A 25,663-nucleotide genomic window follows, 5' to 3' on the forward strand; every position below is an offset into this window, starting at 1 on the left:
TCATGACCTGAAAGCCAGTCACAAAACCATGTTCCACACGCCTCATTGTGGCAGTCTTTAGGTACTACACTCACCTCCATCAATTCACTTAAAAATACTTTGCTGAGATGGATTTTAAGATAAAAGGTACAGTTCTGAGTATAACATTCTGCTAGGAAAGTGATATGTTGGTATTAGGTTATGGAATTTCTGAACTTGATGAAGAGAGACAAAGAATGAATCTATTTGGTACCTACCAAGACTGCTTTGGCTTCCACATAAAGAGATGCATGTCATGTACCAGAATCAGAATCAGAATTCAGGAAATCAGTCTTGAATATTCATTGGAAGGACTGATGCTGAAGCTGAAGCTCCAATACTTTGGCTACCTAATGTGAAGAACTGACTCACTGGAAAATACCCTGACGCTGGGAAAGATGGAAGGCAGGAGGAGAAGGGGACAACAGAGGATAAGATGGTTGGATGGCATCACTGACTTGATGGACATGAGTTTGAGCAAGCTCTGGGAGTTGGTGATGGACAGGAAAGCCTGGCTGCAGTCCGTGGGGTCACAAAAAGTCAGACACAACTGAGTGACTGAACTGAACATATGCCAGAATTCACCAAATAAACTTTAGTTAAATTCAAAGAAAAATTTTGCAATTATGAAAGTCTTTGTGTGGTAAGAGAAGGTTAGGCCTGAGAGTTCCCCCCTTTCATTGTTTTTGGATTTATTTGGTTGGATGTTGCTTTCTTAGAACTCTATGGCAACCTGGAATGTGACACTGTTTTTAGGATCAGTGGTGCTGGCCTTTATAAAGACAGCTTAAAATTTTTTTCCATTATTTTTCTTCTAGAATCACTACGGAAGACCTAAAAATATTAAAAAGAATACATTTGAATCAGTTCTAAAGAGGTAGATGAAACTGGAGCCTGTTATACAGAGTGAGGTAAGCCAGAAAGAAAAAAACACCAATACAGTATACTAATGCACACATATGGAATTTAGAAAGATGGTAATGATAACCCTGTATGCGAGACAGCAAAAGAGACACAGATGTGTAGAGTAGTCTTTTGGACTCTGTGGGAGAGGGTGAGGGTAGGATGGTTTGGGAGAATGGCATTGAAACATGTATACTATCGTATGTGAAACAAATCGCCAGTCCAGGTTCGATGCATGATACAGGGTGCTCGGGGCTGGTGCACTGGGATGACCCAAAGGGATGGTATGGGGAGAGAGGTGGGAGGGGGGTTCAGGATGGGAACACATGTATACCCGTGGTGGATTCACGTTGATGTATGGCAAAACCAATACAATATTGTAAAGTAATTAGCTTCCAATTAAAATAAATAAATTTATATTGACAAAAAGAAGACCTAAAAATAACAAGCACATATTGAGTGAAGTGCATGCTGGGAGAACTAGCTGTTATAACTGAGGTCAAAGGAACAGCACAGTCACCAGTCAAGCTGAAGAAGGTTCTCACCAAGACTGGAGTGGAGTAAAACTATTTATGGTAGAAAAGAGTTGGAGCACCAAAGTGGGTGCATCTTGACACAAAGAAGTTATTTTATGATGCAATAATTGGAGAATGAATTAGAGCAGGAGAGAGTTCCCAGGGAAGTTTTTAAAAAGGGAGCTTAATGTATAATGTATTCAGTGTCACACTGTGAGAAGCTCCTTAAATACAATATGGTAACTAAGTAATAGCTTGGAAGCAACGTGAACAAAGGCTCTGTGAATGAATGATGGAGAACTGGAAAATCATATGCAAATCTAGTTATTTTTATACTTAATTAATTTATACTGAGAACCTCTCAGAGACTGGCCAGTCTAACAGGGCAGGTGACTAATTGAAAAATGTTATCTATTGATCTATATTTTCTATTAAGAGATATAAACATTTGAAATATTTTGTATTATGTTAGCTGCATTACTTTTTTCCTTAAATAAAACCACTTCACAGTTCTAGAATTTTTGTACTGAGATAGCCTAATAACAATGGTTGGTTGTATTTAATCAGGTCCCCACTCCAGTACTCTTGCCTGGAAAATGCCATGGACAGAGGAGCCTGGTAGGCTGCAGTCCATAGGGTCGCTAGGAGTCGGACACGACTGAGCGACTTCACTTTCACTTTTCACTTTCATGCATTGGAGAAGGAAATGGCAACCCACTCTAGTATTCTTGCCTGGAGAATCCCAGGGATGGGGGAGCCTGGTGGGCTGCTGTCTATGGGGTCGCACAGAGTCGGACACAACTGAAGTGACTTAGCAGCAACAGAGTAGAGGCCAGGACTGACTTGGTGGCATTGTTAAAATCTACTATGTAAGAATCATTAACCTACAAAAAGAAAGTACAGGCATCTTGACTCTGCATGGCTCTGATATACACAAATTTCAGTAACCATGGTTTAGTTAAATAATAGCAGTCCTCCAAGTACAGTTCAAATTTGTTACTAGTGCTAGGTCTTAACTCTATAAACCACTATGTAAATTATAGCTGTGCATCAAGACCTGCGACAAATTGTGCCACCTGTCTTAAAGTCTGTGGGTGTGTGACTGGCCACTGTGCATGTGTTTACTCAGTTCACACACAGACAGCAAAGTGTGTAGCTGTGTTGCTCCCTTGTCTTCTGGTGAAAAAACTCATGTGGCATTTTGCAAAAATGGATATGGCAAGAGCGAAATTGGCCAACAAGGCTTAAAGTGAAGCAATAATGCAGATAATGCAGAAGGGAAATATGAATCAAATGTAAATGGAGTTATAGTTATAGTATACTATAGTTGCAGTATAACTCCATTATGGAGTATATTATGGAGTTAGTGTATAACTCCATGCTCTATAATATAGAGCATGCTATGTATAAGACATTATGAATTGAATTAAAAGGAAAAAAGAGCTTGGTTGGAGGATGCAGAGGATTAAAGAGAATACTGGGGAGGGTGAGAAGGAAAGGAGAATATAAGGAGTTAAAGGTACTAAAAGGCTGGCAGAAAAATTAAAATATTGCAATTAAATAGCTGACTACAGGAATATGGACACTGCCTTAGGTAGCCTGAGGAACTAAGTGAAGACAAACTCACTGACATAAATGAGGGAAATGGTTGTAATGGAAAGGAGGAAGGTGTTCCAGAAAAAACAACGCTGTCAACATTTCACATTAAAGCAACTCTTGCAGATATTTTTTGACATTGAAAGCATAAGGAAAGGAAAAAAATACTGGAATCTGATCAAAACTAAGAAAGGAGTATTACAGTTTTCCAGAGTGTTAAAAAATGATGCTCACCTCATGTTGTAAGTTTTATAATGAGAAGCACTATCCAAACAACCTGTGATAAAGATTTTTACAAAGAAATAAGACATTTAATTATCAGTATCTTTAATGTTTTAAATTATAGTGTAGTAAGTGTTTTTGGTCAATCTCTTACATGCTTACAACAGAGTAAGAAAGTATTCAATCTTTTGACAAAAATACATAAAGATCGTAGAAAAAACTTAATTTTCCACATTAGTTATCAAGATAGATTTTCATGGCTTCAGTTTGCATGGTCACTTCTACAGTCATACATTTCTGTGCCAGAAAAGTGAAGACTGCCTGTATAAACAGTGCCCAAAACATTCTCAAATGTTGAATAGTGGAGCACGATGGATGCAATGGCTTTCAGTTTAATTAAAGTGAACAAACATTAATATAGAGCATACTGTGTATAAGACATTATGAATTGAATTAAAAGGAAGAAAGAGCTTGGTTGCAGGATGCAGAGGATTAAAGAGAAGACTGGGGAGGGTGAGAAGGAAAGGAGAATATAAGGAGTTAAAGGTATTAAAAGGCTGGCAGAAAAATTAAAATATTGCAATTAAAAGGGATGGTAGTGGACAAAATCAGAGACTTTTTACAAATGCAGATCTATGAACTGTTTTTTATCATACCATTAAGAACAAAGACTTATTTGCTTACTCAACTGAACTTATTAGAAGTTTGGTCTGGAGTTAGTAACCCTCTCAGTTACTTATTTATTCCCCAACCTTTGGTCTATTTTATACAAAACTTAAATTCTCTTCCTTAAAAGGTTTATACTATTTTTAGTGATACATTTCTTAACCGAAACTTTGAGTTTTACACCTACATTTGAGGGTTTATATTGGTTTTTACCTTTAATTTCCAGTAAGACATAACGAGGGGCTTCCTTCTAATGGTAAAGAAAAGTGACAATGAAGTTGCTCAATTGTGTCCGACTCTTTGTGACCCCATGGACTGTAGCCCACCAGGTTCCTCTGTCCATGGGATTTCCCAGGCAAGAATACTGGAGTGGGTTGCCATTTCCTTCTCCAGGGAATTTTCCTGACCCAGGGACTGAACCTGGGTCTCTGGCATTGCAGGCAGACACTTTACCATCTGAGCCACCAGAGAATCCCAATTGAAAAGAACCTGCCTGACAATTCAGGAGATATAAGAGATACAGGTTCGATCCCTGGGTAGGGAAGATCCCCTGGAAAAGGCCATGGCTACCCACTCTAGTATTCTTGCCTGGAGAATCCCATGGACAGAGGAGCCTGGCATGCTACAGTCCATGGGATTGCAAAGAGTCAGACATGACTTAGCAACTCATTAACACCACCACCAACAATCACATACTACCCTGAATCACATGCCAGGTTTTGGCACCAGGATTAGCCATCCTTAGTGCCTATTGTAGATGGCTAGGAGCGTGGAAATGGAGTTGGTTTTCCAGTGTAATCAGGCTGGGCCTGAAAGTATGAAGTTTCACAGTGTATAACAGCAGATCCACCTGGGACATTAAAGAAGTGTTTTTTTCTCTCTCTCTCTTTCCTGCCCTCCTTTTGGCTACCATTCTGTTAAAGGACCAAATTAGATCCACCTATATATTATGCCTCTTCAAAGTCTGGAAGAACTTTCCATTTCAGAGCATTCTTGTCCCAATTTTCCCATGGATCGTGTTCTCACAAACCCTTGCTTTCTTTATCTTTGGTCACTGACTTTAAAATGAAGCGAAAGTGAAAGCCACTCAGTCATGTCCGACTCTTTGTGACCCCATGGTCTGTATAGTACAAGGAATTCTCCAGGCCAGAATACTGAAGTGGGTAGCCTTTCCCTTCTCCAGGGGATCTTCCCAACCCAGGGATCTAACCCAGGTCTCCCACATTGCAGGCAGATTCTTTAACAGCTGAGCCACAAGGAAAGCCCAGTTTTAAAATACCTGCAGAAATATATGACTCAAGCACAAATGAGTTTAGTTTGAGAATGAAACTATTCAGTTTTGACTGGGTTAAATTTGTTTAAAACATGTCATTTTGGGTTCTGTTTAATATAGAAAATATGGAAAATTAAATAAGAAAATAAAAATAATAATTTTTTAGTATTTAGTATATTTCTCATGTATATGTATCTCAAATATAGATTTTAAAACATGGAAATTATAGTGTCCATGCTGTTTTTTTTTCAGGTTTTAATAAGTGTAAAAGTTATTAAAAATTTTTTTTAAAATTTATTTTTATTGGAGTATAGTTGCTTTACAATATTGTTAGTTTCTGCTATATGACAGTTAATCAGTAATGCTTTTATACATATCCACTCTTTCTAAAATTCCGTTTCCATATAGGTTATTACAGAGTATTGAGTAGAGTTCCCTGTTGTATACAGTAGCTTATTAGTTATCTGTTTATATATTATAATGTGTATATGTCAATTCCAATTTCCCAATTTATCAGTCCCCTCTCTCCAATCCCCCTTGGTAACCATAAGTTTGTTTTCTACATCTGTGACTCTGTTTTATAAATAGGTTTATGTGTACCATGTTTTAAAGATTCCACATATAAATGATATTATATATCATTATTATACATAACTGATATTATATAAATGATATTTGTTCTTTTCTGGCTTACTTCACTCAGTGTGGCAATCTCTAGGTCCATCTATGTTGCTGCAAGTGGCATTGTTTTATTCCTTTTTATGGCTGAATAATATTCCAGTGTATATATGTACCACATCATCTTTTTCCATTCCTGTGTTGATGGACATTCAGATTGCTTCTGGCTATTGTAAATGGTGCTCCAATGAGTACTGGGTACATGTATATTTTTGAATTATGGTTTTATCTGGGTATATGTCTAAGAGTGGGATTGCTGGATCATATGGTAGCTCTATTTTTAGTTTTTTTAAGGAGCCTTAATACTGTTCTCCAGAGTGACTGTACCAATTTATGTTTCCACCAACTATGTAGGAAGGTTCCCTTTTATCCGTATCATCTCCAGTCTCTTTATTGTTTGTAGATGTTTTGATGATGGCTGTTTTGACAGGTGTGAGATGATACATCATTTAATTTGAATTTCTCTGATAATTAGTGATGTTGAGCATCTTTTCCTTTGCCTCTTGGCTGTCTGTATATCTTTGGAAAAAATGTCTCTTTAGGTCTTGTGCCCATTTTTTGATTTGGTTGTTTGTTGACACAGTTTCGTGAGCTGTTTGTCTATTTTAGAGATTACATTCTTGTTAGTCTCTTCATTTGAAAATATTTTCTTCCATTCTGAGGGTTGTCTTTTCATTTGCTTTAGGTTGACTTTGCTGTGTGTCCATGCTGGCTTTTATTTATTTATTTATTTTTGATATAACAGCATGTCACAGGCATTTTTCCCATTCTAAATACTCCTTTAATATATTTAATGAAGTCAGGGCTATCAATCATTTCCTTTATACTTTTCTGCTTTACTTTGATATTTGGAAACATCTCACTTACTTGGAAGTCAAATCAATGTTTTCCGGAGTTACTTATTTTATATTCTTTAAAAAAATATTTTTATTTGGCTGCATGCAATCTTCATTGTGGTATGTGGGATTTTTAGTTGTGGCATGTGAACTCTTAGTTGTGGCATGGGGGATCTAGTTCTCTGAACAACCCCCTGAACCAGGGACTGAACCCCTAGGCCTTCTGAATTGGGAGGGTAGTCTTAGCCATTGAACCACCAGGGAAGTGCCACTTATTCTATATTTTGTAAGTAAAGACTCTGGTCAAATTTGCCCTAGTGCACTCAAAGCTGGTGCACTGGGACAACCCAGAGGGATGGAATGGGGAGGGAGGCGGGAGGGGGTTTCAGGGTGGGGAGACACATGTACACCTGTGGCTGATTCATGTCAATGTACAGCAAAAACCACCACAATATTGTAAAGTAATTAGCCTCCAATTATAATAAATAATTTTAAAAATTGCTCTAGCAATGTACAAATATTTGAGGCAAAAATTAAATTATGTACATAGCTCTGAGCCAGCTAGCACCAGCCATGGCTTGAGATACCCAGCCCTGGAGATAGACAATTTTAAACTTTCAAAAGTGCACAAAACCCAGATGACCTCATTTGATTGGAGATGATTCTGAGAAACAAGCAAATGCTATTCCATCTGCACTGCCAACAAAGAATTGAGTGGCTTTTCCACAATTAAGAAAAAAAATGAAAAATAAAAAGATGTTAAATATAGGCTGCTGCTAAAAATTGCTTGCCTGCCTCAACTACCTTTATGATTCCCCTGAACTTGTGCCAGAGCTCAGAACAGGAGTGGTGAACTGTTTCAGTCCTCTATCTTTTTCCTGTCTCTTATCAGGTGAAGTAATACACTCAAGAAAAATATTTGAAACAATTCTGTTATGGTTGGCTAAATCACTGGGATGTTTTCTTGGATTTCTGTTGTCCAAATTAAACCTGTAAACCAGGTATTGATTCTTTTGGTTGAGATATTCAACTCTGTTTACGGAGTCTCTTTAATCTCTCATCAGAGAGTATTTCCTCCTTTTGGTTTAGGAGAATCAAGTTGCAAGAGAACAGAGTTTTGAAAATCCTGTCTCCCTCCCCAGTATATACTCTGCCTGGGCTGGTGCATGATAGACACTTAGTAATTACTTGTTGACTATATCAATCTTTTAGCTTGCTTAATGGAGTGTGGTTTTAGGTTTTTCCCTTCAGACTAATAAAACTGCCAACATTTCAGCTGATGCTCCCACAGTTTCATCATTCTCTTGAGCATCTTGCCATCTTTGACTCATCTTGCACGTTCATCCCTGTATCAAGGTGGTCATCAGTTCCTAAAGACTTTCTTTGTTGCTGCTTTCTCTGTTTGTGTCTCATCTCCCCAGTAGAATTGTAGTAAAAGCATTGAGGGAAGCATTAATGTAATGTACATTACAGTACTTGTACTGTTCTAGAACTTCAGAAGCTGCCTTCCCATGAAAAGAAGTGCTTAATAAGTCTTTGGTTGAATGAATGAATGATTTTTTCATTTGAACTATATAAATCTTTTCTTTATTTTCCATTCCTGCATCCACTCTCCCTGTCCATGTGTGGAATTTTGCCCTAAACACTTCTAGTTAGTTGCCTCACTCTAGGCTCCTACTGCTGCTGCTAAGTCACTTCAGTGGTGTCCGACTCTGTGCGACCCCATAGACGGCAGCCCACCAGGCGCCCCCCCTCCCCCCGTCCCTGGGATTCTCCAGGCAAGAACACTCGAGTGGGTTGCCATTTCCTTCTTCAATGCATGAAAGTGAAAAGTGAAAGTGAAGTCGCTCAGTCGTGTCCGACTCTTTGCAACCCCACGGACTGCAGCCTACCAGGCTCCTTCACCCATGGGATTTCCCAGGCAAGAGTACTAGAATGGGGTGCCATTGCCTTCTCCGCTCTAGGCTCCTACTTCCTTCCATTCATATATCATTGTATTTCTTCTTTAAACTCTCATTTAATACTGATATGCTTTTCATGCATAAGAATATTTTCTCATTTTTCTTTATTGGACAAAACTCTGGCTTCCAAGGCTAACTTTAATAATTTTTCAGTCAGTCTCAGATTGCGCTAGAATCTACTCACACAGACTGTAGGATTTGGTCTTACTAATCTACACCACATCCTCAACGTTATTAGTCTTTTTTTTGAACATGATTATATCTCCCTGATCACATTTCCATTCCTGAGTCAAGGTCTAATGAGACTCACTTCCCCACAGGTTTTTCCTAAAGCTTGTCATCTTTCAAAGTCTAATGGATTTCTCTGATTTTTTTTAAAGATTTTTTTTTTTGATGCAGACCATTTTAAAACTCTTTATTGAATTTGTTACAATATTTCTTCTGTTTTATGTTTTGGTTTATTGGCCACGAGGCATGTGGGATCTTAGCTCCCTCACCAGGGATCAAACCCATACTCTCCTGCACTGGAAGGTGAAGTCTTAACCACTGGATCGCCCGGAAAGTCCGTCTCTGATTCTTGAATTCCTTCAGCTATTACAGTCAGTATAATTTAATCTCTATAAATACACTGTTTTATGTTGTTTACTATTTCCTGCACACAAATATTTCTCCTCAAATAAAATGTAGACTCCTTGAGGGCTGGACCATGACTTACACTTCTGCTGACCCCACAATGCTGAGACCTGAAAATGTAGTGACCAACAAGAAATTGTTGGCTGATTAATATAAACATTCTCTAACAGGACCCTATTTCACACTGAGTTAAAGAAATAACAGCTTTATCGGGATATAATTCACACATTCTACAGTTCATCTTTTTAAATAATACAATTAAGTGGCTTTTAATATATTCACAGAGTAATGCAACTGTCACCACTACACCACTAATTTTAGAATATTTTCATCACCAAAAAAGACACTTCATATCCTTTAGGTATCAACTCCCTTACCCCTCATTTTCCTAGCCATAGGTAACCACTAATCCATTTTCTGTCTGTGTAAATTAGCCTGTTTTGGATGTCATGTACCAAAGGAATTCTGTACTATGTAGTCTTTTGTGGCTGCTTTTTTCAGTTAGCTCAGTGCTTTCAAGGTGCATCTTTGTTGTAGCATGTATCAATACTTCATTTCTTTTTTAAAAATTGAGTGTAATTCATTTTAAAATGTACAGTTTAGTGGTTTTTTAGTATGTTCATAACATGCCATTGTCATCACTATCTAACTGCAGAACTTTTCCATCACCCCCATAAAGAAACATGATACCTGTTAGTAGTCATTCCCAATTCCGCTCTCCCCTCATCCTCTGGCAACCACTGATCTACTTCCTGTTTCTATGGATTTGCCTGTTCTTGACATTTCACATATACGGAATGATACAATATATGGCTTTTTACTTCTGGTTTATTTCACGTAACATGTTTCAAGTTTCATCGGTGTTGTGGTTTGTATTATACTTTATTATGGTTGAATAATATTCCATTGCATGGATCTACCATATTTTGTTTATCCATCAGTTGATGGACATCTGAGTTGCTTCCATTTTTTGGCTATTAGGAAAATTTTGCTGTGAACATTCCTGTACACATTTCTGTGTGGATATATGTTTACATTGTTCTTGGTTACATATCAGTTCAGTTCAGTTCAGTTGCTCAGTCGTGTCTGACTCTTTGTGACCCCATGAATCTCAGCACACCAGGCCTCCCTGTCCATCACCGACTCCCGGAGTCCACTCAAACTCATGTCCATCGAGTTGGTGATGCCATCCAGCCATCTCATCCTCTGTCATCCCCTTCTCCTCCTGCCCCCAATCCCTCCCAGCATCAGAGTCTTTTCCAATAAGTCAACTCTTCGCATGAGGTGGCCAAAGTACTGGAGTTTCAGCTTTAGCATTATTCCTTCCAAAGAAATCCCAGGGCTGATCTCCTTCAGAATGGACTGGTTGGATCTCCTTGCAGTCCAAGGGACTCTCAAGAGTCTTCTCCAACACCACAGTTCAAAAGCATCAATTCTTTGGCGCTCAGCCTTCTTCACAGTCCAACTCTCACATCCATATATGACTACTGGAAAAACCATAGCCTTGACTAGACGGACCTTAGTCGGCAAAGTAATGTCTCTGCTTTTGAATATGCTATCTAGGTTGGTCATAACTTGGTTATATATATAGGAGTGGAATTTGGGGGTTGTATGAGTAACTATATGTTTACTTTTTGAGGAAGTGCTAAACAGTGTTTAACTATTTTTAACTTGTTAGTTTCCTTTGCAATTTTATTTTTAACTCCATTACTTTTAAGCTTTGTGAGTGTTCCTTTTTATAAGTCTTGATTAGCTCTCTATTTGTTCCCTGCCCTCTGTGTGTCCTCATATTTAAGTCTCTTGTGCCATGCTTAGTTGTTCAGTCATGTCTGACTCTTTGCAACCCATGGACTGTAGCCCACCAGCCTCCTCTACCACAGAATTCTCCAGGAAAGAATATTGGAGTGGGTTGCCATGCCTTCTTCAGGGGATCTTCCCAGCCCAGGGATCAAACCCAGGTCTCATGCATTGCAGGCAGATTCTTTACTGGCTGAGCCACCAGGGAAACCCATTTAAGTCTCTTCAGTTCAGTTCAGTTCAGTTGCTCAGTCGTGATCAACTCTTTGCAACCCCATGAATCGTAGCACGCCAGGCCTCCCTGTCCATCACCAACTCCCGGAGTTCACTCAAATTCACGTCCATCGAGTCAGTGATGCCATCCAGCCATCTCATCCTCAGTCGTCCCCTTCTCCTCCTGCCCCCAATCCCCCCCAGCATCAGAGTCTTTTCCAATGAGTCAACTCTTCGCATGAGGTGGCCAAAGTACTGGAGTTTCAGCTTTAGCATCATTCCTTCCAAAGAAATCCCAGGGTTGATCTCCTTCAGAATGGACTGGTTGGATCTCCTTGCAGTCCAAGGGACTCTCAAGAGTCTTCTCCAACACCACAGTTCAAAAGCATCAGTTCTTTGGTGCTCAGCCTTCTTCACAGTCCAACTCTCACATCCATACATACTACTGGAAAAACCATAGCCTTGACTAGACAGACCTTAGTCAGCAAAGTAATGTCTCTGCTTTTGAATATGCTATCTAGGTTGGTCATAACTTTTCTTCCAAGGAGTAAGTGTCTTTTAATTTCATGGCTGCAGTCACCATCTGCAGTGATTTTGGAGCCCCAAAATATAAAGTCTGACACTGTTTCCACTGTTTCCCCGTCTATTTCCAATGAAGTGATGGGACCGGATGCCATGATCTTCATTTTTTGAATGTTGAGCTTTAAGCCAACTTTTTCACTCTCTTCTTTCACTTTCATCAAGAGGCTTTTTAGTTCCTCTTTACTTTCTGCCTTAAGGGTGGTGTCATCTGCATATCTGAGGTTATTGATACTTCTCCCAGCTCTTACTCATCTGCAAATAGTATCTCTTCACTTTTGCAGACAGATAACTTCCAAGTTCTATATATTTACCTCTGTTTCTTTCCCTTTCTTAATCTATTCTAGTTTTCTTTCTTTGATAAATTTAGTATCTGTATCATCCCTCTTGGCCCATGACAAATTTAAGAAAACTTTATCACCAAAAGATACTGTTTCTTAAAATTCCTTTTTGGATTCATGGTGAAGTGACCTCTGTGATACACATTTCAATAGTACATCTACCATGTTTCTCCCCCTTGGCCTCCTCCATCCAAAGGCAGTTGTGTTCAGTTGTTAAGTTTTGCCTGACTTTGCGACCCCATGGACTGCAGCACGCCAGGCTTCCCTGTCCTTCACTATCTCCTGGAGTTTGCTCAAACTCATATCCAGTGATGCCATCCAACTGTCTTACCCTCTGTTGTCCCCTTCTCCTCCTGCTCTCCATCTTTCCAATGTCTTTTGGACATTGGAATCAGGGTCTTTTCCAATGAGTCAGCTCTTCACATCAGGTGGCCAAAGTACATCCCTGAAGTGAAGTGTAGTAATACCAATGAAGTAAAAATCACTCAGTCATGTCTGACTCTGTGCTACCCCATGGACTGTAGTCCATGGAATTCTCCAGGCCAGAATACTGGAGTGGGTTGCTGTCCCCTTCTCCAGAGGATCTTCCCAACCCAGGGATCAAACCCAGGTCTCCTGCATTGCAGGAAGATTTTTTACCAGCTAAACCACGAGGGAAGCCCAAGAATACTGGAGTGGGTAGCTTATCCCTTCTCCAGTGGATCTTCCTGACCCAGGAATCCAACTGGGGTCTTCTGCATTGCAGGTGGATTCTTTACCAACTGAGCTATCTGCTATACTATAAATATAACGTTAATAATGGTTCTGTTAACCTTGTATAAAGAAGCACTGAAAAAGAGAAAGATTTGCAGCCCAAGCATGCCTCCATTGGTTTTCTTTATTTTGCTTATATTAATAAGATAAAAATTTATAATATGAATACTGTAAAAAAAAGTGACAGGTATTGAAATTGAAAGTGATAGCTCTCTATTTTTCAACATAATTAAATGATTTTCAATTTAAAAGATAAAACCCACCATCTTATTATGCATTTTGCATTTTAAAAACATCTTCCAGCCAGCAGTTATTTGTTGAGATAATGAATACAGGTATCAGTTATGTGTTGAGATAGTGAATTCACTTGAGCAGTTTTTAAAATAAAATAATCAAGGCCATCTCACCAGTGAATTAAGCCAGGTAGTTTGCTTCTCTGTCATTGTTTTCTAAGCTTTGTGTATCCAAGACACTCAAGGACTCATCTACTAAACTGGAGTAGGCAGCAGCAGTGGAAGTGACTCCCAGGGCCTGACATAGGAGAGTCAAGCTGGCTGGAAAGGAGAGGGACAGACAGTCACAGCCACAGCCCAATACTCCTGGTGTCCATGGTGGAGTGAGTCAGGGTCAGTTGATGAGGTTTATACATAGCAGAGAGGAAAGAGCAAGAATGAACTCAGCTTCTGACTGCCCAGGAAGCAAAACAGTACCTGGTTCCGAAGAGAATGGAACCCAGGAGTACGGAGACCTGGTTACTCTTTTTACAATACATTTAACATTTTGAGATAGATATAGATTCACATGGGGCTTCCCTGGTGGCTCAGATGGTAAAGAATCTGCCTGCAATGCAGGAGACCTGGGTTTGGTCCCTGGGTCGGGAAGATCCCTTGGAGAAGGGAATGGCTACCTTCTCCAGTATTCTTTCCTGGAGAATTCCATGGACAGAGGTTATAAATTTACATATAAGAATTAATACAGAGAAATCCCTTGTACCCTGGACCCACTTTTCCCCAATGGCAATATCTTATAAAACTATAGTAAAATATCCCAACTAGTGTACTGAAACAGACACCGTCAAGATACAGAACCTTGCCATCACAACAAGGACCCCTCATGGTTGCCCTTTTATAGCCGCATTCACTTTCCTTAATCTCCAGAAAACGCTAATCTGTTATCCATTTCTCTACAGTTGAACCTTAAACAACGTGGGGATTGGGGTGCTGACCCTCAAAAGCAGTGGAAAATCCATATACGCGACTTCCCGGGAGGTCCAATGGTTAAGACTCCATGCTTCCAGTGCAAGGAACACAGGGTCAATCTTTGTCAGGAAACTAAGATTCCACATGCCACACGGTATGGCCAGAAAAAAAAAATCCACATATAACTTTACAATTGGTCCTCCATATCTAGTGTTCCACATCCCTGGGTTCAACCAACCAAGGATCATGTACAACTGTGGTACATATTTATTTAAAACAATCTGTGTATGAGTGGACCCTTGCAGTTTAAATCTGTATTTGTTGTTGTTCAGTCACTCAATTACGTCCAACTCTGCGACCCCATGAACTGCAGCATGCCAGGCTTCTCTGTCCATCACCAACTCCTGGAGTTTGCTCAAACTCACGTCCATTGAGTTGGTGATGCCATCCAACCATCTCATCCTCTGTTCTCCCCTTCTCCCCCTGCCTTCAATCTTTCCCTGCATCGAAGTCTTTTCCAATGAGTCAGTTCTTTGCATCAGGTGGCCAAAGTATTGGAGCTTCAGCTTTAGCATCAGTCCTTCCAATGAATATTCAGGACTGATTTCCTTTAGGATGGACTGATTGAATCTCCTTGCAGTCCAGGGTACTCTCAAGAGTCTTCTCCAACACCATAGTTCAAAAGCATCAATTCTTTGGTGCTCAGCTTTCTTTATGCGAGTCCAACTCTCATATCCATACATGACCACTGGAAAAACCATAGCTTTGACTAGACAGACTTTTGTCAGCAAAGTAATTTCTCTGCTCTTTAATATGCTATTTGAGTCAACTGTAATTTTATCACCTCAAGAACATTCTATAAATGAGATCCTACAGTATGTATCTATTTGGGACTAGTGTTTCATTCGGCGTAATTCTCTGGAGATTCATTCATGTTGTGTGTTCCCATAGTTTGTTCCCTTTTTTTGCTGAGTAGTTTTCCATGGTATGCATCTAATAGTTTGTTTAACCATTTGCCCATTGAAGGGTATCTGGATTGTTTCCAGTTTTTGGCTATTACAGATAAAGCTGCTGGAAACATTTGTATACAGTTTTTGAGTGAACATAAGTTTTAATTTCTCTGGGATAAATGCCAAGAGTGCAATTACTGGGTTATATGATAGTAGAAGCTGAAACTCCAATACTTTGGCCACCTGATGCGAAGAGCTGACTCATTTGAAAAGACCCTGATGCTGGGAAAGATTGAGGGCAGGAGGAGAAGTGGATGACAGAGGATGAGATGGTTGGGTGGCATCACAGACTCAATGGACATGGGTTTGGGTGAACTGCGGGAGTTGGTAATGGACAGGGAGGCCTGGCATGCTGTGATTCATGGGGTTGCAAAGAGTTAGACACAACTGAGCAACTGAACTGAACGGATGATAGTTGCAAGTCTAGTTTTAAATGAAAATGTTAACTGTTTTCAAGAGTAACTCCACCATTTTACATCTCACTAGCGGTGTGTGAGTGATCCAGTTTTTCCCCATCTTCCCCAGCACTGGTTGGTGAGTCAGTCCCTCCCTGTACCTCCAGGGGTGTGTGTGTATGTAATTTCAGCCTTTCTGATGGGTGTCTGGTGATAGCTTATTGTGGGTTTAATTTGAATTTCCCAAATGGCCTCTTTTTTTCTGGGCTTTTCTCTTTTTTGGCCATCTGTATACTCTTTGGTGAAAAAGTCTCTTCATGTCTCTTGCCCATTTTCTAATTGGATTACTTGCTTTCTTGTTGTCAAGTTTTGAGTTTATATTCTCCAAATAGGAGTCATTTATCAGATATGTGGCAAAGTTTGTAGCTTGTCTTTTTTCTCCTCTTAACAGGGTCTTTCACACAGTAAAATTTTAAGTTTTGATTATGCTTGATAATGTTTAATTTATCAACTTTTCCTTATATGGAGCTTGCATTTGGTGTCAAGTCTAAGAACTTTTTGCCTAGTTGTAGATCCTGAAGACTTTTTTTCCTATTTTTTTAAAAAAGTTTTTACGAATTTACATTTTTTATTTAAGTCTATGATCCACTTGAGTTAATTTTTGTGTAAGAAATGAGACTTAGGTTGGAATTCATGTATTTGCCTATGGAAGTCCACTTGCTCGAGCACCATTTGTTGAAAAATAAGTCTTTCCTTCACTGAATTGCTTTTACACTTTTGTTGAAAATCACTTGGGCACATTTTGTAGATCTGTATCTGAGTCTCCTGTTCCATTTTTCTGTCTGTCCCTTCACCAGCACTATATACCTTTGATTACTGTAGCTACATACCTTGAAGTTGAGTAAAATGATTCTTTTACAAAATAGTTTTAACTCTTCCGGTTCCTTTGCCTTTTCGTGTAAATTTTAGAATAATTTCACTTATATCTACAAAAAGTCTTACTGGATTTTTTATGGGAATTATGTTAAACATTGATATCAATTGGAGAGAACTGATATTTTTCTATATTGAATCTTCCAGTCCATGAATATGGCATGTCTCTATATCTTTAGATTTTTTTTGATCAGTGTTTTATAGTTTTCAGCACATAATTCCTATACTTGTTTTGTGAGATTTATGCCTAAGTTTATTTCATTTGTTGAGTAATTATGAATTATAATATATTTTTAATTGCAGCATCCACATGTTCACTGCTAGTATACAGAAATACAGTTGATTTCTGTATGTTTATCTTGTGTCCTGTGGTCTTACTCACTTGTTATTTCTATTTTCCTGTAGATTCCTTGAGATTTTCTATGAAGACAATCATGTCATTGATGAATAGAAAAATTGTATTCATCCCTTTCAGATCTGTACATCTTTTATTTCTTCCTCTTCTACTGACTAGAACTTTCAGCACTGTGTTAATTAGGAGTGGTGAGACTGGACATCCTTACCTTGTTCTTGATCCTAGGAGGAAGCATTTGCTTGTCTACCACTAAGTGTAATGTTTGCAATATGATTTTCATAGATAGTTTTTATAAAGTTGAGGAAGTTCTACTCTATATCTGCTTTTCTGGGAGTTTTTATTATGCATGTCTATTAAATTTTGTCAAGGTATTTTTCTGTATCAATTGATAAGATTAAATAGACTCTTCTTTAGCTTGTTAGTATGGTAGATTACATTGATTGAATTTCAAATATTAAACCAGGTTTGGGCCTCTGAAATAAACCTCACTTGGTTGTGATGCAGAATTATTTTTATAGATTGATAAATTCTACTTGGCAATATTTTCTTAGGGATTTATAAATCTATTTTCTAGTGTTTTTTTCCTACTGTCTTTGCTGATTTTGGTACTAGGGTAATACTAACTTTATAAAGTGAATTAAAAATGTTTGCTCCTATTTTGTGAAAGTGAGTGTGTAAAATTGGTCTTATTCTTCTTTAAACATTTGGTAGAATTCTTTAGTGAAAACATCTGGGTAGGGAGATTTATTCCTTTCTTATTTTTGAATTTGAAAATTATGAATTCACTGTCTTTAATAGTAGTAGGGATATTCAACTTGCCTGTTGCATAATGGATGAGTTGTGAAAGTTTGTGTTTTTCTATTTACTGGTATATTTTTGCCTAAGTTGTCAAATTTATATGTGTAGAGTTATTCATAGTATTCTTTTATTGTCCTTTTGATATCTGCAGGGTCTGTAATCATATCTCTCTTTCATTCCTAAGTTGGTAATTTGTATGTTCTGTAGTTTTTTGTGTCTCTTGCTAGAACTTTGTTGATTTCACTGATCTTTTCAAGAACTAGCTCCTTGTTTCACTGATTTCTCTAACGATTTTCTGTTTTCAGTTTCATTGATTTTTACTCTTATCCTTATTACCTCCTTCTTCTTGCTTTGTCTCTGTTTTTATAGGTCTTGAGAGCTTATTGTTTTGAGAATTTCCCTCTTTTTAATGTATACATTTAAGTGCTATAAATTTCCCTCTTAGCATTGTTTTAGATGTGTACCACAAATTTTAATATGCTGTATGTATTTTCATGTTCATTCAGTGCAATTTACTTTTTAAATTTCCCTTGAGATTTTATCCTTAACTCATAGGTAATTCAGAGGTGTCTTAATTTCTCAGTGTTTGGAGGTTATCTTTCTGTTATCAATATCTAGTTTGATTTCCCTGTGGTCAGAAAACACAGTCTGTATGGTTTCATTTCCTTTAAATTTGTTGAGATTTGTTTCTTGGTGTGTGATATGGAATATCTTGGTATATGTTCTGTGTGTGTGTGTTCAGTTGTGTTCAATTCTTTGAGACCCTATGGACATACCCATCAGATTCCTCTATCCTTGAGATTTCCCAGGCAAGAATACTAGAGCGTGTTACCATTTCCTTCTCCAGGGAATCTTCCCGACCAAGGGATTGAACCTGTATCTCTTGTGCCTCCTGCATTGGCAGGCAGGCTCTTTATCAGCTGAGCCGGGGTAAAGCCCCAGTATGTTCTTCAGGCACTTGAAAAGAATGCATATTCTGCTGTTGTTGGTTGGGTGATCCATAAATGTGATTTAGATCCTATTGGTTGGTGGTGTTAAGTTCTTTCATATCTCTGCTGACTTTCTAATGATTTCTCTGGTCATTTTAAAATACCAACTTGCTGATACTACTCCTATTAAAAATGAATTGATTTTATTAACTGCTTATTATATGCCAAGCACTCTTAAGTCTTTTATAAACATTATATAATTGAATCCTCCCAATAACTGAGTGTGTCACATACTATGATTATGATTATGACTTGCCCACCAAGATCACATAGCTAGTAAATGGCAGAGCTGGCATTCCAACCCAAGGCTGTCTGACTACTACATGTGTTTATGTAACCTCTGTGCCATCTGCTGTTCTAGCAGGAACTCAAAAGGCTTGATAAGTTTTCTTCCAGTTCATGTAGAAGTAAGGATGCAAACATTACAGTGATAGCTACGGAGAGAGTCCCACCAGGTATGGCTGGCAGCCTCCAAGGTGGCCCCCAGTGATTCTCACTTCTTGGCACTTGTGCTCTTGTCTAATGCCTTCCCCTCGAATCCAGTCTGGACCTAGTGATGTATTCCAATGGACAGAATATGAAAAAAGTGATAGGATATCACTTCTGAAATTAGGTTAAAGGAGACTGTGGCTTCTGTCTTGGGCTGCTCGCCCTTTCTCGGCCTCATCTGTTCTGAGGGTAGCCAGGTGCTGGGTTGTGAGCTGTCCTGTGGTGATGCCCATGTGACGGGGAACTGATATCTCTGGCTCACAGCCAGGGAGGACAGAAGCTGCCAGCACTCACATGACTGAGCTCTCAGACACAGATTCCCCACACAAGCCCGAGATAGCCCACTCTCCAGCTGACACTTTGACTTACCTGAGGCACTTGGCTAAACTGCACCTGGATTGTGAACCACAGAAACCAGCAAGTAATCAATGTTTGCTGTTTTAAGCTGCTGAATTTGGGGAAAAGTACCAAAAAAGAGAGAGCAAAAATTCAGTTTAGTTCAGTCACTCAGTCATGTCCGACTCTTTGCAACCCCATGGAGTGCAGCATGCCAGGCTTCCCTGCCCATTACCAACTCTCGAAGCTTACTCAGACTCACGTCCATTGAGTTGATGATGCCGTCCAACCATCTCATCCTTTGTCGTCTCCTTCACCTCTTGCCTTCAATCTTTCCCAGCATCAGGGTCTTTTCCAATGAGTCAGTTCTTTGCATCAGGTGGCCCAAGTACTGGAGCTTCAGCTTCAGAATCAGTCCTTCCAGTGAATATTCAGGACTGATTTCCTTTGGGATGGACTGGTTGGGTCTCCTTGCAGTCCAAGGGACTCTCAAGAGTCTTCTCCAATACCACAGTTCAAAAGCATCAACTCTTTGGCACTCAATTTAGCTTGGGTTCTAGGGCTGCCATGCATGGCTATACATACTGCACACTGCAAAGTCCAGGTAGTACCATTCATATCCTTAGGAGATGAATTGCAAGTCATCTCCCAGAACTTTCTCCTTATCATAACCACTGAATTCTCGTTATGCCCATTCATTCACAGATAATGGAAGCATTATTAAGTGCCAGATGGTGTTCCAGGTGCTAGGAATTTGGCAATGAACAAGATAGGCTCTGCCCTCAGCACTGGCATAGGAAGAGAGGCAGTTACCACATGGACAAATTAAGTTTAGGTGCTATAAAAAGGCTGCACATGTGAGGGTGAGATTAAATGTTTGGAAGATATATTTTATGTTCTATAATAACGCACAGGACCATGCGTGCATGTGTGCTAAATTGCTTCAGTTGTGTCTGACTCTGTGCTATCCTATGGGCTATAGACCACCAGGCTCCTCTGTCCATGGGATTCTCCAGGCAAGAATACTGGAGTGGGTTGCTGTGCCCTTCTCCAGGGGATCCTCCTGACCCAGGGATCAAATCCATGTCTCTTACATCTCTTGCATTGGCAGTTGGGTTCTTTACCACTAGCACCACCTGGGGAGGACCATAGTCTATAAACAATAGATGTTCTATTCTTAACCATTTCCCCCTTTTCATTTTTGAAACTTGAGACAGTAGACAGTATTATATGTATATAGTGGATATTTATACAAGATGCTAGGGTTAACAATTTGTTAGCTTTTGCATTTGTCCTACTGGGTAAAATAGTATTTTAAGAGAATATGAATTTCTGAATACACTGAGTGGGAATACTTTGAAAATTTTATTATTACATTATAAAATGAATACTTGTGTGGGCTTGGTGGTGGTGGAGAAGCAGATTTTACAAATTTAGCACATCATTGACATTTGTGAGGCATATTTTCTAAGACTAGGAGAGTCTTCAAAATCATAAACTGCACTAGGTCACATAATTTTCCCATAAAACACTGTGAAATATAACTGAAATATTTCACTATCTTGTATCATTAATGGTTTTCCATAAGTAACTTTTAGGGTTCTTTTCTGGCTTAGAACCTCCTTTCCTTAGATTTTTTTCACTTTTATTACCTGTACTAGTAGTTCGTTTTCTTTTAGGAGTCTTTAAAAAAAACAAAACACTAAGAAGTCAAACTGAAAAAGAAAACCATGAAAGTCATTTCATTCTTGACAATAGAAAGATATCAGAACGTATTAAGATGTTAGCCCATGAGGCTGACCTACTCCTGGGATAAGAACACATTCAATATACTAGCCTCATAAGGCTTATGACTTAAATGAAGCCTCCAGAAAATGAGAAATCACTGTGAGTCATCAACCATTAGTCACTGAAAAGCACTGAAACAGCGAATGTTACATCCACAAATGCTAAAGGTCATTGGTGTCTAAATCACAGATCCATAGCAGGAGGGCATCTCTTTATTGCTATAGCATATGTGAGATCATTTTGAAGAACAAAAGTCATGTAGAATTTTCCATGAATATCACATTAGAAACTGTTTTGAAAAACCATACATTGAATTTTTAGCGTTTTGTCATATATCAGCTATCATGGTTGGTTCCTAATTTGTCATAAATTCCTAAATACTCTGAATCTCAAATTCCTTCTCTTTAATGAGGGTTGGTAATTCCAGTCTCCAAAGGCAGAGGTGAAGATAATCTGAGCCAGGGTTTTGAGAGGTCTTCCTAAACGTAAAAGCAACCCACACAATTATGGTGTTATTATCAGGTATCACTCGCTTCACATTCCCAGTTTTGTTCCTTGAGCAGAATAAAAACACTGGCTAGCTCAAATGGAGACTGCATAAAGGGTTTAACTTACTTCTTTTACAAACCACTGACAGAAGGCAGGACCAATCCATTCTCTTGCATGAATGCCACAGTCCATCCAGACAGCTCTTTTGTAAGCTCGTGATCTTCTGCCCAGCTGAAAAGAAGAGTATTCATAGTAACCAAAGCAAGCTTTTATTTTTGGATTCACTGACCTGCATAATTTAATATGATTTCAGCATAATACTTCCCTAGAGTTGGGTTCATCAGGTAACCCATAAAAACGACAAAGAGAGTTCCTATCGATTTCAGAAGTCTAGGCTTGTTTATGCAGAAACTGTAAATTTATTGCCTTAATTACAAATCAAAGAAGTGGAAAATACATAAGGAAAAGGTAGTTGGTTAAATAGGTGTGCTTCTCCATTTTAGGGCTTCCCAGATGGCGCCAGTGGTAAAGAACCTTCTTGCCAATGCAAGAGATGTGAGAGATGCGGGTTCGATCCCTGGGTCGGGAAGATCCCCTGGCGGAGGGAATGGCAATCCATTCCAGTGTTTTTGCCTGGAGAATCCCATGGACAGTGGAGCCTGGAGGGCCCCAGTCCATAGGGTTGCAAAGAGTTGGACATGACTGAAGCCACTTAGCACACACACATTTCAATATAATATGTGGCGGTTAAGTAAGAAGCTGAATTTTTCCCTTCCTTTTCTCTGTCCTTTCCCTCTTTTTCTCAACCCCCCTCCCCAGGAAAGGTAACAGAAATATTCCCAAGCAATATCTAGTAAAGAAATAGCTATGTCTTGTAGGAAGACAAAGTCAAATTTTATTACAGTACATAAAGGAAACAGAAAACAATTTGATTTGTAGAATCAAGCAATAAACTTTACTTTATAATCTTGCTATATAAATTTCATCTATAACATGGTTTCTTATCCACTAATTAGTAGGTGGCTTTCAGGCTTCCCTGGTGGCTCCAACAGTAAAGCGTCTGCCTGCAATGTGGGAGACCCAGGTTCGATTCCTGGGTCGGGAAGATCCCCTGGAGAAAGAAATGGCAACCCACTCCAGCACTCTTGCCTGGAAAATCCCATGGATGGAGGAGCCTGATAGGCTACAGTCCATGGGGTTGCAAAGAGTCGGACTCGACTGAGTGACTTCAGTTTCACTTTTGACATTGATGGGAAATCTAGTTTTCATTCATTCATTAATTCACTCAACTGATATTAACACTTCAAGAAAACCTTTTAAACATCAGACATGGGGCTTGGCCTTGGAGATTCTGAGATGAGAAGATGAGGAATTTATATGGTGGTGGAGAGGGCAGAAATACCAGCAATTCATCACTATAATGTGAATATATAGGAGTTACTTTGGGGACATTGGGTGCTATGTGTCATTTTCCTGTGGAACAAACGAGGGCTTCTCAGAAGAGAAAGACTTTGAATAGGAGCAGACAAGTGAAAGAAGACATCTATCTCAAGCTTGGAAGAGAAGCTGAGCACACCATGTTTGAACCACTGCTTCTAAGGTCTGAGGAAAGAAGGGAGATGAAGCTGACCCAGAGGCAGGAGACACATGACATTCCTAGATATGACATACAGATAAGGCTTCATCCTGATTCTATGGGAGGGGTTTGTGTGTGTGTGTGTATACTTAGAGGATGAGAGGATTGGGGACTCATGAGGAAGTTCAGTCCTGAGGCCATGATTGTAATAGTCCAGGAAGAATAGATCCAGAAACAAGCCTAGGTCAACAGCAGTGAGGACAAGAGAAGAGGCTGTGATAAATCCAGAAGATGATAGAAGGAAAAAAAGTTGTTGGTTCTTCGTGTTAGGTTTGAAGTGGTTAGAATAGGGAAGAGGAATTCAGGTGGTCCATGTTTCCTGATCTGGAGCTCAGTGGTGTCATCGTGAGTCTGAGGTGCTTTGGTGAATGTCGAGATGAGGATGCCCAGCTCTAAAGAGCAGAGTCCACTGAAAAGATATGTCTGGAATGACCACTGAAACCATGGGGTGGATGTGCTTCTGAGACAGCAGGCAGACAGCACAGCTGGGGAGAGAATCCTGGGGTCACCAGAACGTAAAGAAAGGACAAGGGAAGAGGATGTTCTGAGATGGGAGGAGAGCCAAGTAGAAGTCATCCAGAAGTTCTAGAGTCATCTTTGGGACAAAGGTCAGGGAGTCCAGGGTCTGAATGGTTGGTGAGGAAGTAGAGACAGTGATGTAGGAAAATCTTTTAAGATGTTTGGCTGAGAAGGAATGGAGAGCTATAGGTGAGTAGCTGGAAGAGAATGCAGGCTCAAGGGCTGGGAGTGACGTATACCTTCTGATACATTTGTATAGTTTTGCATCTGTTCATTGTAAGCAGAACCAACCCACACATAATTTTGAAGGTCATTATTTTTGAAGTTCATCAGTCACTATGAATAAGTTAGAAATAGTCTTCTTTGGAATACCCAATGGCAAAAATTAAATATGGCTCAAAAACTTAAGGGAAAAACTATTTTTTCTTAAATTACTGGGTAAAAAGTGAACGTGTTAGTCACTCAATCATGTCTGACACCATGGACTGACAGTCCACCAGGCTTCTCTGTCGGTGGGATTATCCAGCCTGGATACTGGAATGAGTTGCCATTCCCTTCTCCAGGGTATCTTCTGCACCCAGGGATCAAACCTAGGTCTCTTGTTTGTAGGCAGATTCTTTACTATCTAAGCCACCAGTCTTATATTACCAGATGATGTTAAATACGAGACACTATGAAATACCATTTCGCTTCTTTTCCTTATAAGTCAAAGCTGAAAAAGATGAATGGCAAATATTCAGTTGCTAATTTCTTATTTTTTTTACCTTTAAAACATAAAGAGATCTTCCCTCATATGATTTTCCAATAGAAAACATGTGAATGAGACCTGAATGTGTTTTATTCAAATGATGCATCCAATTTTGAATCTAAAAGCAAATAAATTAAAACCATGTTAGACTCACACAATTATGGAGCTTTTAATAAACAAAAGGTAACAGAAATACAATAGGTCTTAGAACTCAAAAAGCATGTATGGAGTATAAAATTTAATGAAAAACCAATTTTGTAGTCTTAATTTTCTTCAGGCTACTAAAAATTACACTTTATTTTCTGCTCTCATATATAGCTGCTTTGTCTTCATATTGTTCCCTTTTTAAAGCATACCTTTCTACTACTATTTGTCATTAACACCTTAATGGCAAAATTTTATAGAAAGTTAATCAATGTATTCTGGATTCTTTTTATTTTTTTTTTATTTATTTTATTTTTTTTATATTTAATTTAATTTAATTTATTTATTTATTTTTTTTTTTTTCATGCATTCCCAAACATGAACCCCCTCCCACCTCCCTCCCCATAACATCTTTCTGGGTCATCCCCATGCACCAGCCCCAAGCATGCTGCATCCTGCGTCAGACATAGACTGGCGATTCAATTCACATGATAGTATACATGTTAGAATGTCATTCTCCCAAATCATCCCACCTCTCCTCTCCTCTGAGTCCAAAAGTCCGTTATACACATCTGTGTCTCTTTCCTGTCTTGCATACAGGGTCGTCATTGCCATCTTCCTAAATTCCATATATATGTGTTAGTATACTGTATTGGTGTTTTTCTGGCTTACTTCACTCTGTATAATCGGCTCCAGTTTCATCCATCTCATCAGAACTGATTCAAATGAATTCTTTTAACGGCTGAGTAATACTCACTTTCTAACACCGCACACAAAAATAAAACTCAAAATGGATTAAAGATCTAAATGTAAGATCAGAAACTATAAAACTCCTAGAGGAGAACATAGGC

The 25,663-nt window shown here is 39.0% G+C and overlaps 1 protein-coding gene and 1 long non-coding RNA gene across 6 annotated transcripts in view; one reads left to right on the forward strand and one right to left on the reverse strand.

Annotated features, from left to right (window-relative positions):
- The window catches only part of CPA6 (carboxypeptidase A6), a 309,307-nt gene that overhangs the window by 57,396 nt on the left and 226,248 nt on the right, over window positions 1–25,663 (reverse strand). The window contains exons 5-6 of the mRNA XM_004011724.6: window positions 24,685–24,786; window positions 21,892–21,996 (exon numbers count right to left, since the gene is read on the reverse strand). Of these exons, the coding sequence (XP_004011773.2) occupies window positions 21,892–21,996; window positions 24,685–24,786 (207 nt within the window). The remainder of the gene's footprint in view (window positions 1–21,891; window positions 21,997–24,684; window positions 24,787–25,663) is intronic.
- Window positions 1–25,663, forward strand: part of LOC114116371 (uncharacterized) — a 183,933-nt gene that overhangs the window by 54,861 nt on the left and 103,409 nt on the right. For all 5 annotated transcript variants that reach the window (XR_009595054.1, XR_009595053.1, XR_003590308.3 and 2 more), the window contains exon 2: window positions 837–929. This is a non-coding gene — a long non-coding RNA (uncharacterized LOC114116371). The remainder of the gene's footprint in view (window positions 1–836; window positions 930–25,663) is intronic.

The sequence above is a fragment of the Ovis aries genome, chromosome 9 (genome assembly GCF_016772045.2).
Source record: "Ovis aries strain OAR_USU_Benz2616 breed Rambouillet chromosome 9, ARS-UI_Ramb_v3.0, whole genome shotgun sequence".
In the NCBI taxonomy this organism is placed as follows: domain Eukaryota; kingdom Metazoa; phylum Chordata; class Mammalia; order Artiodactyla; family Bovidae; genus Ovis; species Ovis aries.